Source organism: Telopea speciosissima, chromosome 5 (genome assembly GCF_018873765.1).
Source record: "Telopea speciosissima isolate NSW1024214 ecotype Mountain lineage chromosome 5, Tspe_v1, whole genome shotgun sequence".
Taxonomy (NCBI): Eukaryota; Viridiplantae; Streptophyta; class Magnoliopsida; order Proteales; family Proteaceae; genus Telopea; species Telopea speciosissima.
This window is the reverse complement of record NC_057920.1, coordinates 6,692,635-6,707,813: the sequence shown is the minus strand read 5'-3', so window position 1 is coordinate 6,707,813 and position 15,179 is coordinate 6,692,635. Positions and strand designations below refer to the sequence as shown.

The following is a 15,179-nucleotide window of genomic DNA, read 5'->3' as shown; positions in this document are numbered from 1 at the left end:
TTGAATCAAATTGAACCAAATAAAATTCAGTTAGATTTGAATATTAGATTTCAGAACCGATTCGGTTCTTAGTTTGGTTTCGAATCAAGCATAGGAACCGAATTCTAGAACCGAAAACGAACTGAATTTGGATATTAGTATATTATACTATGTTATTTTATGGGAAAAGTTTTCATGCACGGTCATATAAACCGTGTATGTGAGAGGGTGGGAGTTGCAAGACATTAATTAATGAGTGGGGATTTTTGACTTTTTCATTTCTTTGTGAGAGACCCTCTCACATATGAAAACCTTCCCCTTATTTTATTATAATACTAATAGATTGTAGTGTATCATTATAATATTAATATATTATAATATATATTATTAATATTAGTATTAGATTTTATAATATTATTATACTATACGATAATATTATAGGTATGGATTGAGTAGAGGAATAGAAACTGAACCGTGTAAGAACCTAATAGAACCGTATAAGAATTGGAATCAAATCAACCGAACAAATTCGATTTGAATATCGAATTTCAAAACTGATTTGGTTTTTGAATCACAACAACACTCTCTCGAACCAAATCGAAACCAAACTAAATACCCGAAATGGAACCGATTGATACCCTTGCCTTGTAAAAGGGTAAAACCCGCTTTGATTTCTCAAATCCCAATTTGTGTTTTTCGAAGAAAGCACGTGAAGACCCAAAGCTTTAGGTCTTAAAGAAGAATTTAGCCCACGCAGACGCTTTTGTCTTCTATCAAAAAATTAAAAAAACAGACAGAAGCTTCTGCCACGGTGCAGTGGTGGGCGTGTTTTTTTATCCGAATCTGATGGGCCCCTTTTATTGTCCAAATCTCCAAATTATGAGAAAGATAGGCAAAAACGGTAGAGTGAAACAATCCATTTCACTCTTCATAGCATGGTTTGAGATATAGGATCGGATTGGCCGATATTGGTTGGATCGAATTGGTATCGGTCGAGGCCAATCCCAAGATTTGACCGATACAATAAGGTTTGATTGGATCATTGATTGGATCACTCAACTCAATTGGATCGATCGATCTGATCCGATCCTTGACCGATCCAACTGAATATTTTTTTTTTAGTTTTTTATATTATTTTGATCAATACCAATCGATTTTGACCGATCCGATCCAAATAATATCGGTCGATCTGATCCCGATATCACAACACCCATCAACTCTGGCCGATACATGACCCAATCCATAAAAAATGATTTTGGGGGTTTTTTTTTACCGATCTTGACCGATTTGAATCGATCCAATCCTGATCTGAAAAGGTTTCGACCATGACCGATCGTGAGTCCAATACTTGGATTTTGAACATTGCTTCATAGTGACAAATAGAAGGACCCCAAACAAATAACTTCCCGACTGAAAAAAACCCAAAGTTCCGATCTAGTCAACAAACACACCTTAGGATCGGATGGTCACTGTTTGTTTGCCATCATTCTAACGATAGTGATGGAGGACGAAAATTTTTTTCCCAGGGCAAACAAACAGCGTGTATTTAGCGGTGTGTTTAACTCACTTTCCCTGTCTACCGCGCTGCGACTTTTTTTCCCATCCAAAAAGAAAGGGAGAAAGGGAAGATTATGACAGTCAATCACACTGGTCATACTTGTCCACGGCTTGCTGCCCGTAACCCATAGAAGATCTGCCCGTAGAAGATGTGAATTGCCTAATAACTCCATAAAGCTAAAGCTGCGGCTTGCTGTCCATAGGGGATGTGAATTGCCTAATAACTCTATAAAACTGAAGGTGCTGCTGGAGCCTGGAAGGAGACGAAGGAAAATCAGACGATATGGAAGTCATGAAGCATATATACCAAGGCCTTCATAGCTACCTTCTCTGCTATTCATCTGTTCTTCCTCTTCAGGCAACCAAGGCCAAGGCCAAGTCCAAGTCCAAGTCCAAGTCCAAGTCCAAGCCCATCAACTACTATTGATTCTTCTGCTGTTGCTGCTGATACTGTCATAGAGATAATGGCATTGGAGGAGGAGGAGGAGGAGGCTATTCCCAACGGCCGACACAATTCCAACAATTCGACTTCAGTGGCGGTGATTGACTGGGGGAAAACCATCTTTGAATTCTGCCTAATGAGTGCCCTTGCTCTTGTGCCCCTCTCCTTCCAACAAACCACCACCCATTTGAACCTTTCATCATCATTTTACGTGTTTTGCGTTCTAATCTTGCTCGCCTTCGCAACATCCTTAGCTGGGCTTTTGTTCCGCCGCACTAAGTTACCAACTACAGCAGCAGTACTATTGGAGCATATGGGTATCATCTTCGCTGTGCTTGCTTTCTTTATGGTTATGTATATGTCCGTTACTCCACCACCTCTCAAATGGCTCACTTCCCTTATTTCTGCTCTCTCCTTCTTTTCCTTCTTCATCTACTATTATTACAGCAATTAACAATGCTTTATGGCTATGGTTCCAAGTAAAGAGTATATATATATATATTACTTCTTCGATCTACTATGATGAATAATTGTAGAAGAAGAGCAAGATGGTGAGACAGAAGTGGGTGGCGGCGGTGGTGGCAGACGGCAGTGGTGGTGCGACGTGGGTTTGCAGTGAAGAGGGAGTGGTTGTGGAGAGGATGATGTTGGGGTTATTTTAAGTTGTTCATTTATCTTTTCTTACTCATATTACTTATATGGGGATTTGGTAAAATCTTTTTTAATATTGTAATTTATAATTATAAAATATAATTTATACCTATCAATTTTATATATATTTTTTCCTACTCAGTAGATCTAGGGCAATTCACCCTTAAATAAAAAGTCCATAACATTATCTTTAACCGAGGTTAAGACCTTCGAAAGCGAGCCCCATCTATGGGCAATTTGACAACATCTGTACGTCTGTCCTTTTTAACCATGCGTATAGAATCAAAACTCTTCATTAGGTCAGAAATGTCAAATAAATAAAGAGGAATTTTCCCATGGCCACCCTTTATTTGTTGTTCCGTGCATTAACTAATCGAGTTCTACTATTTCTTGGCAATCCGTCTAAACATTTACATGAAAAATTATCTCCACTAATTTAACTGGGTCGGGCAAAAAACTTAAGGGGACAAAGATCCACATTTACACGTGTCTATTCTTGTTCTTGCACTCCCTTGAAGTTTTTTGGTATAGGAAAAAAAAAATCTCACAAAAACCGAGACACACAAGACACCCTTGCATTGGTCTAGAGGTCCCCTATTTAAGGGTGTCAAAACCTAGCCTGAACCGTTAAGATCGATTGAAATCGATCAAAAAAACCCGAACCAAACCGAATCGATCCTTATTGGATTGGTTTTGGGCTAGGGTATGACGGGGTCGGTTGAAAATCAGATCGTATCGGATCGGCAGATAACAAACCGAAAACTGAACCGAATGAAACCAATAAAAAAAATCATTAAGTATAAGGTTATGAATAGATGAATTGATATCCATTTGATTTCAATATTAGTGAACAAATTTCTAGTTTTAAGGGGAATTGTTACAAATCAATGAGTAGGAGGTTATGAAAAAAAGGAAATTGATTTGTAACTATACATTGATCTCCTTGTTTGCTATACAAAATTAGTTGGTTATCAAAATAAATGATTTGATAGTAGGGCTCATTTTGTGATTTTAATATTAATTATCTTCTCAGTGATTATTTATTGATTTCAATTTTAATTATCTTTTCCTTACAATTAATGATAAATAATTATATGATTTGTAATAATGATTTCTCTACGAGCTCTATTTATCGATTGATTTGAATATTAATTATCTTCCATTCTTCCCCATATAATTTATTATTCTTTGTTCGAATTATAGTATGGACATATCAAATCAATTTTATTATTGTTAGTTGTATACTTGTTTTGACTTGGGAAGGTGAATTGAGGTGTTTTTATCGAATCTTTTCTCATTGCGAATGATGAATTTAAGATTTAATTGTGACTCAAACTCAAAAAAAATCGATCTAAACCGGTATTAATTCGATATTGAAAAATCGAAATAAATCAAAACCGCACCGGACCAAAATCGAAAACCGAAAACCAAAGTTTTTTAACAGTTTGGTTTTAGTCTCACCATTCCGAGACCGAAACCAATTCAACCCCGGACCAAAACCGAGCCAAACCGGTACATCTAGTGGGAGTTCAAGTTATTCATGGAAGAGGAAATTGTTTCATCCGTTTTTACTATTGACTCCCAGGACATGGTGATGGGTGAGGGATGATTGCTTATCCAGTAGTGCTGTGTCAGCCTCTTGGACCCTTTGAAATTTTGAATCACTTGTGGCCTCCGGGGGGTTCTCTTTTCTCAAAGCTCAAAAATGGTGAAAGCATTATGGGAGTTCTTCCCTTGAGGTTGTACAAATGTTACAGGAAATGTTCCTAGTAAATTGAAATTGGAGACTCGAACTTGATTTAGTTTTCAGACCTCTTAAAAATTTTGGCTTCAAACTCTGTTAGGCATTCATCCACATGAATCTTAAAATTTAAATCTTGATTCTCTTATAATTTTGTTTAAAGTTACATTACTTCACTGCTCAAAATCAAAATCAGCTTCTGTAAAATACACATATTTATCATCTTCCATTACAAATTGAATCAGCTATCACAGTGTACATACATAAATTATTTTTTTTCTCTCCTGCATTTCAACCAAACAACCCATCACAGATATGAACAGATCCTGCAACTAGAATTTAGAAATCCATCTCCAAAAGAAGCCCACCCCTTCAATGTCACAGGATGCAGAAAGAATGACCTCCCACACTTCATTTGTTAAATCATCTGTAGGAAATTCAATCACCCAACATCATTTTCTTCAGTTGCAGGAGGAAGAGGAAAAAAGAATAGAATTCCACATTAATCAAGTCCCACAAAACCCCAATCCTCAAAAGTTGAAAAAGTATCTAATATCAATCTCTCAGCAGCTCCTCTGTTTCTATTGAGTGAAAAAAAACAAAAACAAAAACCCACCCTTACTCTGTTTGTTTCAATTTTTAGAAAGATAAATCAAGAGCCCATCTCCTAGAAAAAAGATAAGAAAATGAAAAAGAAAAAGAAAAAAAAAAAAAAAGGGAAAAACCTCAAGCTTTCTTGTGATGTGGAAGTTAAAACTGAACATGAATGGATCATCATCATCTGGTCATGGGAACTGAAATCCTGAAGTAGCGGGCGTTGTAGGCGCCTTTTGTGGGTTAACTGCTATCCAAAGTAAGGACAAAGTAATAGCGATCAGACCTGACCAGACAAATACAATGGTGGGTGTCTTGCCTCCCCTTCCCATGAGCCCCTTTGCGAAGGGATAGAGATGAGTCAATACCCAGAGACTAAAGAAAGCTCCTCCCACGAACTTGTTCCATTGAGGGGAGGAAGCATAGATTGTCCTAGCAAATGCAGTAGCAATCGCAATTATGTTAACCATGCCGATGACGATGGGAGGAATCATCAAAGAAGTCCACTTGACCAAGTAGAGCTCTGCAAATGCGTCTTCATTCTCGTCTCCCGCAGATTTGGAAGTCAAAGTAAATGAGATTTCAATACCTGCAACGACCTTGAGAAGCCCCTGTAACACAGCGGCCAAGTGAGCACTGGTGCCTGAGATGAGCCAGAACTGCTCGTTTCTCCACCACTCCTCAAGGGCAATACCAGACCACTTGACCTCCAGAATGGCAGAACCGATGAGGCAAAGAGTGGTGACTAGGAGGTATAAGAGGAAAGTAACACTCAAGGTTTTCACGATAAAGTACCCAGAGAAGAGAGAGAGTGCAGGAAGGAAGCAGTAAACGATAAGGAAGAGGGAAGTGAAGGGGTAAACACCGACATTGATGTAAGACAAGCGTTGCAGAAACTTGACCTTCCTGGTGGCAAGGAAGGCATTGTTTCTGGAGAAAAAGATCTCAACAGAACCTGTAGCCCATCGCAACACCTGATGAAGCCGATCTGTGAGGTTAATGGGTGCCGATCCTCGGAACGCATCACGCTTCGTGACACAGTAAACGGAGCGCCACCCACGGTTGTGCATACGGTAGCCCGTCACCACGTCCTCCGTCACCGACCCATAAATCCAACCCACTCGATCTCCCCACTCTGTCTTGTCCTCATACCAACAAGAGATTACAGAAACTGCCTCAGCGACGGTGGTGGCATCAAGAGGCTCGCGTGGGACGGTAAGGATTCCAGGTGGTCTTCCATACTTGATTGCAGGATGGTCGGCGAGTGGGCGGCCTTGGAACTCGCAAATTGGTATGGACTCTGCAAGTAAGGTTGAATTGCCGAACCGCTTAGGAAGCATGTTCACGTCTAGATCAGGATCAAAATCGGTGGGTTTCAACGCACGCGTCTCTTGTTCTCCGTTCTTCACTATTTTATTCACATTCGGAGGATCAAACCCGTACAGAGCAAATCTCCTGAACATACATCCTGTTCCCACATAAAACGGGCCCTGCAATTTTCCAAATCCCAAACTCTTAGCCCTTCTGGAAAATTCAAAAATTCATTCATTCAACAGAATGAAAAACCCCAAAACTTAATTACCTGCACACCATCCAATGCTCGCATATTTCCATCGAAGAAGACAGTATTGTTATTGGCATAACGATCAGAAGGATCAATACCTTCAAACCTTTGGGGGAATTGAATATAGCAAATGTCTTCGCCTCCACGATCCATCATGAAACAGAGACCCTCTCGAACGGCTTTGCAATTGAAGATATAATGATCACAATCGAGATTTAGGATGAAGGAGCCATTAGAAAGAACAGCTGAAGAACGAACCAGTGCGTTCATGGCTCCTGCTTTCTTGTTGTGATCATAGCCTTGACGCTTCTCACGAGACATGTACACGAACATGGGAAGCCTTATATCCACATCAGTGAAATCTATGATCTTATCTTCTGCACACCCCATTAAAGCATCTGCACTTGGTGGCTTTAGCATCACCTGCAACAACAAACAAGGGAGGGAAGGGAAGGGAAGGGAAGGGAAGGAAGAAGAAGAGAGATTCAATAATTTTACTGAGTTGTCATCATCATGACTGAGTCTCCATAAACCGAGTTCGATCAAATTTAGTTTAATTAGTTTCCTCTCACCTGGAGGATACTAGCATGGTCACCTTTTTTATGATCACGGGAAGGGGTGGCCCACGTACCAGGCCAGTGGGTCCCATCAGCCATCCACGTGGCTTTCTGAACCTTAACAGGCTCCAAGGGATCACCACCAGTTTCTCTCATGTGCTTCAACATCTTCATCTCCTCCCTCGCATTAAATGCATCAGATCTCCTCCGAATAGAATCTGGGAGACCATTAATCCTGACCTTAAACTCATCATACTCTCTCTTGATCCTTCTCCTGTCCTTAACAAAATCCGACCGTCTCTTGTTCTTTGTGGGGTCCCCTTTCAAGGCAAAATAAGAATCCGGGTTCCTAGGTTCAATATCATGTTTTCTGCAGAAAGGGACCCACAAGTCAGCAAAACTACAAGCTTCAGCCATAGCCTCAAAGGTCAGAAGTGCACCACCATCATCAGATATGTAACAAGCGAGCTTCTCCACAGGATAATCAACTGCTAAGATGGAAAGAATGGTGTTTGCAGTAACTAATGGTGGTTCCTTCTCTGGATCGGCGGTAGAAACGAAGAGATCAACGGCGGGAAGATCAGACCTTCCGGTAGGATTATAAGGGGTGGGCATATCGAACTTGTCCCTTAAAACTTCCAATTCTGTGCAACGATTAACTGGACAGAGCTTAGGGACCTGATCAAGAATCCAAGAGAAAGCGAACCAGACCTCACATACCACCGACATCATCCATAACCACATAGCCTCATCGTTTGGGTGCTGTAAACGCCATGTCAGGAAGAAACAGAGCACAACAAACCTCACTGCAATCAATAACCTATAAGGGCTTATGATTCCAGCAGGCATTGGAATAACTCTACTCAATGGTCTCCATGGTTTATCTGCTGTTTCCACCATTCCACCTTGAAGACCTTCATCTCTGTCTTCATCACCATACATGTCGTCTTGAGGCCAGAAAGCATTTCCATAACCGTAAGTACCTTTTGTCTCGAACAACCATCTGTTATGATCGAATTCTCCAGTTTGATTTCTTAACAACATAGATTTATTGTTATTGGAATTCATCACTGACATTCGACGATCCATCTTTGAAGAATCATCTAGTCCTGGCAATGGAAGTCTCCCACTCATCATATCTTGCATGTCGTCATCGTCGTAATCTCCAATCTTGTATGGTTCCTTGCATCCCGGGCATATTCCTGACCCTTTTGTTGCATCTAGGAAACAATCTCTGCAAATTTTGAACCTATACACAAACAAACACAATATTTTCTTGAAAAAATTCCTTACAATTAAGTATCAGAGCGAAGTTTGTGGTAAAGCATATGGAGACGACGAACGAACACATACCTGCATTCGCAAGGAGTGATATCATTACCTCTCTCGTCTCTCATTACCTTACCATCACAAGCAGGCATACCACATGCAGAACCTCTGGATCCAGCCATCTGAGGGTGAGATACTTCGGAATCGATGACCTTATCCATGAGATGAGCACGGGTAACACTGTTAAACCCTCCGGTGAACAGAGAATTCGCTACGTATTGTTCTTCGGCTTTCGTCGCCACCGACGAGTCCATAGGTTGGTTGTCCGGTGTCGGAGGAATGTGAACGGTGTAGTTCATGTAATCTCCATTAATCTCTCCTGACATGTCAAGGTCATCCCTCTCAAGGCTCACATAACGACCGCTTGAAGTCCTTCTTGCGAATTTCACCGTTTGCCCACTTGAACTTCTGCTTGGCTGTGATTCTGAAGCTCTGGGACTCCTTATAGCCTTCTTTGATGGGTTTGTCGATAAAGATGCCATTTTTATTTTCTCTTCAACCTTTCAGTTCTGCAAATGCTTCTTCTCTGCACTTTTCCTGCTCAAATAAGTATATCCCAGAATTAAGGTGAAATTTGAATGGGAGAGAGAGAAAGCAAAATACTTACAGATCAAACCAGCATCAAAGATGATGTCTTCTGGGCTGAACCCAATTTACCCAGATCATAAAACCGCCATAAGAAAGAAGCTTACTAAACCATTTTTATTTTGAGAGATTTAATTAAACAGATTTGGGTCTTGTAAAACTGGAGAAATGGCTGTATAAAAAACTCTAAAGGAAAGGTTGGTTTAATTGGTGGTAGGTTGAAGAAGATGTGATCATTGAAGAAGCCCTTTCTACCACCTAGTGAAGGAACAAATGGGGAAGTACGTAAAGAGAGAATTGATTGAAGAAGAAAGATATTGAGAAAGAGAGAGAAAGAAGGAAAGAAGAGAGACAGAACAAAGAAAATTTTGTTATAGGTCAAAGATTGGTCGATGAATTGATGGTGAGAGACTCAGTCATTGTTTGTTATTTTTGGGTTCTCTCTTGCCTGTTTTAAGCAGTGTGTTTGTGGAGGAGAATGGAGGGCTTGGAGACTTCTTTTCTGCGGGAGAGAGGAAATTTAGGAACCTTCATTTTCCTGAGTCCGAATCAGGATCGGCTTCAACCAATTCTGATTCAAATCGGCCGATCCAATCCCGATTATTGAAACCATGGTCTTGTGGGTACATATATGCTTAATTAGTAGGTTAGTTAATTAGAGGATTAAATTATTTTAATATGTATTTATGCTAATTTTATACGTAGATAGAGAATATGCTATAAAATTTGTCAATCCACATTACATATATCAAATATCACACATTGTTGGATTGATGGTGTCCATGTGGATGCTAAAATGAAAATAGGACAAATAACGCTACTTGGTCGTGTGGCCCTTGCACCCAAACACAATAGCGTGTGAAAGTACTGCCCTGTTCTCTATGAAATTAAAAATCGCATATATGTTGATGCCCCTACGTGTGCTCTAATTGGTAAAGGGGATAGCGGAGGTGGGGTGGAATGGAGTGGGGCAAAGGGCACAGCTGGTGTCGGGGAAGGGGGTACGTGCTGTGAGAAGGACGGGGACGGGGAAGGGGTGAGGGGAGCCAACGTAGGAATTTGGTACAGTTTTCTTTGTGTGCAATTCCTATAACTAACCTAAAAATACTAAACAATATGGATACAATATATGGGTAAAAAAGTCATAGTGAAACAATACATTTCACTCTTCATAGTGCTATGAAAGACTACCCATATTTTTATATCATAGAATAGTCACATAGTATATATAGGATCGGGTTGGGTTGGACTGAACTCAGCCCAATGCCACAACCCGGCCCCAGCCCAGCACAACTGCAGGCTTCAAAATCCCAACCCAAGCCCACCCTGCAGATTGAATAGTTCAGCCCAAGCCCTGTTCGGGCTCAAGACAGAACGTTGCTGCTACCCAGCTAGCAGCTAAATTAATTTATCCGCGACCTATAGACTCTCTCAAGTTGTTTTGGCGTTTTATACACACAAAAAACTGAAAAAAAAGTGTGCAAGAGTGTGAACCACGTTTAAAATGTAAAAATAAAATAAGGGAAAAGTTTTCATACACGGTCTTGATCCCTCTCACAAAGAATTGGAAAAATCATAAATCCTTATTCATTAATTAATGCCATGAACTCCCACTCTCTCACTCTCACATACACGCACACGCGTGTATGAAAACTTTTCCCATAAAATAAAAACTCTTCCAAGTTATTATTATTATTTTTTTAAATCTTTATCGTTGTCGTAGCGTGTTATATGCCCACAAAAGGTATACAAATGAGGATTTGTATCCTCTGTGACATGTGGTTGAGCGGTCATCGTGCTGCACTCGATTCATGGGCCGCCATTTGGATTTCATATTGAGACAGCGATTTGCTATTTTTGAATTTTAAATTGAACTCATCTACTAAACATTAAATTGGCATGAAATCCACATAACGGCCTTTGAATGGAGACTTGAGCACAACACAATGGCGCTCAACCCCAAGCCGCCACGGATTTCATGCCAAATGATGATTATGGCATGTCGCAAACAATTGCGAATAATTGAAATACAGTTTCCTCTACCAATTTTTCCTGACCTCTCTCTATCTCTCTCTCTCTGGTGTACACAAACTGAGTACTATACAGGTCCTTGGATCAGTTGAAAAGTAAGAAAAATGGATTCATCAGAGAGAAATGCTAACCGGAATTTCACTCCAGCTTCCTCTGCCACCACCCAACCTCTTCTAGATTCCGATTCTTCTTCAACTCCTCCTCCTGAGTATCCAAATGGTTGGGCTCCTTGGTCATCCGGCCTCTTCGACTGCGGTGCCGATATTAAGAACTGTAAGTCTTAATTAATCTAATGTTGTTCCTTGGATGGATTGCTTCTCATCGATCTACTTCCACCCACAGGTGGCATAACAATGTGGTGTCCATGCATTACCTACGGTCAGATCTCAGAGACCCTGTTTGAGAATGCAAACTGTGTTTCAGAAGGAACAATCTATACACTTCTAATGTTCTTACCCGGCTTAAATTGCTTTTGCTCGACTCTCAATCGGTTATGTATGAGGCAGCGATTTGCCTTCGAAGAGAGTCCTTGTGAGGATTGTCTGGTTCATTGTTTCTGTGAGCAATGTGCCCTTTGCCAAGAGTATAGAGAGCTCAAAAGCCGTGGTTTCGACATGAACATCGAAGGTTAATTAATTTCACTTCTTAACCCTTATTCTCTGAATTTGAATCTTTTGTTAAAAAGGGCATACCCAGTGCACAAGGCTCCCGCAACTGTAGGGTCTGGGAGGGTCATATGTATGCAGCCTTACCCCTGCTTTTGCAATGAGGCTGCTTAAGGGAGAATGTCGACCAGACACATGGGGGTGGACACATTAACCACCCTGCCCCTGAGTGACAGGCCCATGTGTTTGGGCGCAGCCTGCGGCACAGAGAACATAAGCCCTTAATTTAATTGCTTCTCTTGAATGAGCTTGATGATTTGCAGGATGGAGAAGAGGTAACATGGAAAGGCAGATCCTAGAAGCAGCAGCAGAAGCTGGAGTGGAGAAGGCTCCCACCGTGCCCCAAAGCACGAGTCGCATGGCCTGTAAGAGTGACTAACCAAGAAAGCGATCCGAAAGATTATAAGTTTGACCCATTGAAACCCCTCCGGCCCCCTTATGTGTCTTTAATTAAATCTTTAATTATCTGGTCCTAGTGTGGAGTCTTACAACCCTAACCCCAACCCCAAACCCCAACCCCGAAAACAAAATAAAAAATTGTAAGAAAAGGGTGTTTTGTGTTTGTTTATAAGTTAAATAATGGAAGTAGGTTTTCTGATCAAGTTCACATGTATTGGAATGGGTATCAGCCAATTTCGAAACTGATACGATATGGATATGTATCGATCGATGATATCTGTTGAATGAGCCAAAAAGATGCTCAATTTTTTTAATTTTTGGCTGACAACAGTGATACATATCGGTATCGTATCACGACTGATATTGATACAGTCATTCTAGTACTGATACTTAAAATTATGAAGAGCATACCAATGAAATACGACAAAACAATATCGTACATTTGAGGGTAATTAGGTCATTTCATTTGAGGAAGAGAGATTGATGCATACAAAAAATGCTAGCGTACCCTAATCCAATTGCTCATATATAGAACATTTTCCCTTTTAAAATAATTAGGGTTAAATACGCATATCCCCCTAAAATGTACCCAATATTCCTCATGCCCCCCTAAAGTTTTATTAAGTCCACACGCACCCCTGAAAATTCCACGTACCACCCCTACTTTACCCCCCTAAAGTCATTTAAGTCCATACCAGGGGTTAAAATGTTAAAAAATGACCAAACTACCCTTTCTTCTATTTTTTCTAGATTTTGAAAAGACCTAATTGACCTAACCTATTTGCTAAAATTTGAAAAGACCAAAATGCCCTCATCTTTCCCAAATCATCATCTTCTTTTACAATGTAGATACCCTATACTGCCACCCATCCTTAACACCATCACCACCATGAAGCCCTACCTCCTGCACCACCTCCAACTCCTCCACCTTTACCCCCCTCCCAAGCCCTATTTGAGCTTAGTACAGGTTCGAGTGGGTTCAGACTGGCTGGGTTTTTTTGGCACCCCTCCGAATGTTGCTGCTACCCAGTTAGCAGCTAAATTTTATCCGCGATCCATAGGAAAAATATCCTCTCCAATTCCTTAAAGTGTGGTAGTGTGGCAGTGCTAGGTGGAGATGTCGACACCTGGCAACTACCGCATCTAACCATCCGAGCTCATTGATATGGACCATTAGATTCGGCAGCTGCCAGGTGTCGACATCTCCACCTAGTACTACCGCACTGCCACACTTCAGGAATTGGAAAGGATAATAACAGACTCTCTCAAGTTGTTTTGGCCTGTTATAAACCCAGAAAAGGTGTGCAAGAGTGTATGAACCACGTTTAAAAGGCTCAATTAAAAAAAACTCTCTCAAGTTGTTGTGGCGTGTTATATGCTCACAAAAGGTGTACAAATGATGGTGGCATGTCACAAACAATTGCAGAGAAATGAAATACATAGTCAATTAATCGATAGACAAGCTTAGTCATACAAACTACCAGTGAATCACATCTCTCTCTCTCTCTTTCTCTCTGGTGTACACAAACAGAGTTGTATAAACCTCCTTGGATCAATTGAAAGGTAAGAAAAATGGATTCGTCAGAGAGAAATGCTAATTGGAAGTTCACTCCAGCTTCCTCTGTCACGGCACAACTTATTCCACATTTCGATGCTTCTTCAACTCCTCCTCCTGAGAATCCAGATGGTTCGGTTCCTTGGTCATCCGGCCTATTCGACTGCGGTGCCGATGTTAAGAACTGTATGTCTGAATTAATCTAATTTTGCTCCTCTCCTACCATGCTACCATATATCTTTTCTGTCCAAAACATATTCACAATCTGACCATATAATGGATTGCTTCAACTTTCACAGGTTGCATAACAATGTGGTGTCCATGCATTACCTTTGGTCAAATCTCAGAGATCATGAATGAGGGAACCTCCTGTGTTTCACAAGGAGCAATCTATGCACTGCTCATGTTCTTACCAGGCATAGGATGCATCTTCTCGGCTGGCAATCGGTTATGTATGAGACAGCGATTTGGCCTCGAAGAGAGTCCTTGTGGGGAACCCTGTGGGGATTGCCGGGTTCATTGCTTGTGTGAGCAATGTGCTCTTTGCCAAGAGTACAGAGAGCTCAAAAGCCAAGGATTCGACATGAACATAGGTTGTCAATTAATTTAAGTTTACCGTTATTCGAATTTGAATCTATTGGTATTGAATTGAAAGAGATTAATGGCTTTATTGCTTCTGAATGAACTTGATTTGCAGGATGGCAAGCTAACATGGAAAAGCAGATCCTAGCAGCAGCAGCTGGAGTGGAGGACGCTCCCACCTTGGAAGGGATGACCCGGTTGATTGAATAGCAAAAAAAAAAAAAAAAAAGAATAATGAAGAACATGAGAAGTGGAAGAGAATGAGTTTTACTGGCTTAGGTTTCTTGTTCACATTTCACAACGGACTCTTGGTTCCTATCTTGTCTATTCTTTCTTTGTTTTTGTATACTTGGTGCCTATAAGGCATTGTAACATATATATTCCTCCACAGTTTTGATGAGAGCCAAATATAATTCTACCTTTCATTAGGGTTAATTTGCAGCTTGATATGGTATTAGAGCTCTAATGGCCAACGGTCGCACAGCCACTGCCTCCCACACACTGTCGGCAACCAACCTGCCTGCCGCTGCCTCCCTTACCTGCAATCCCCATCTTCTTCCCTACCTGAAATCACCATCTTCTCCTGCCAAGCGTCAGCCCCGCCAACTCCGCACCATGCAATGACACCGCCTATCACGCCCCATCCTTGTTATCCCACACTCTCACATTCCCCCTAGACATCATATCTTCTCTTCTCATTAAATGCCCACCCCTACTGGATGATTTGTAATCTTCCCGACTAATTGGTGCAAAACTACACCCTGGTGTCATAACGAACCCTCCCAAATCAGTTTCTCTTTTAGTGAAGCAAAAAGAGCATTTATCCTCAATCTAAATTCAGACAGAAGCCGAGACAATCCTTCCATAGCCAAAATAAAAAGATACAGACTCAAAGCACATCCGTGCCTTATTCCTCTAGACGGTTCAAAAAAAATTAAAAGACGAACC

The 15,179-nt window shown here is 40.9% G+C and overlaps 3 protein-coding genes across 3 annotated transcripts; 2 read left to right on the top strand and 1 right to left on the bottom strand.

Moving 5' to 3' along the window:
- Positions 1-5,076: 5,076 nt before the first annotated feature.
- LOC122660883 (cellulose synthase-like protein D4) lies at positions 5,077-8,905 on the bottom strand. The gene is made up of 4 exons (XM_043856135.1): positions 8,439-8,905; positions 7,101-8,334; positions 6,547-6,951; positions 5,077-6,454 (listed from the first exon to the last, which is right to left on the bottom strand). Exons 1-4 carry the CDS (start codon positions 8,894-8,896, stop codon positions 5,156-5,158), a joined length of 3,396 nt encoding a protein of 1,131 aa, XP_043712070.1. The 5' UTR covers positions 8,897-8,905; the 3' UTR covers positions 5,077-5,155.
- Positions 8,906-11,134: 2,229 nt separating this feature from the next.
- LOC122661807 (protein PLANT CADMIUM RESISTANCE 2-like) lies at positions 11,135-12,074 on the top strand. Its single transcript, XM_043857321.1, has 3 exons — positions 11,135-11,303; positions 11,373-11,657; positions 11,959-12,074. Exons 1-3 carry the CDS (start codon positions 11,135-11,137, stop codon positions 12,072-12,074), a joined length of 570 nt encoding a protein of 189 aa, XP_043713256.1.
- A 1,592-nt stretch (positions 12,075-13,666) lies between these two features.
- On the top strand, positions 13,667-14,441 carry LOC122661806 (protein PLANT CADMIUM RESISTANCE 2-like). The gene is made up of 3 exons (XM_043857320.1): positions 13,667-13,835; positions 13,949-14,242; positions 14,347-14,441. Exons 1-3 carry the CDS (start codon positions 13,667-13,669, stop codon positions 14,439-14,441), a joined length of 558 nt encoding a protein of 185 aa, XP_043713255.1.
- Positions 14,442-15,179: the final 738 nt, after the last annotated feature.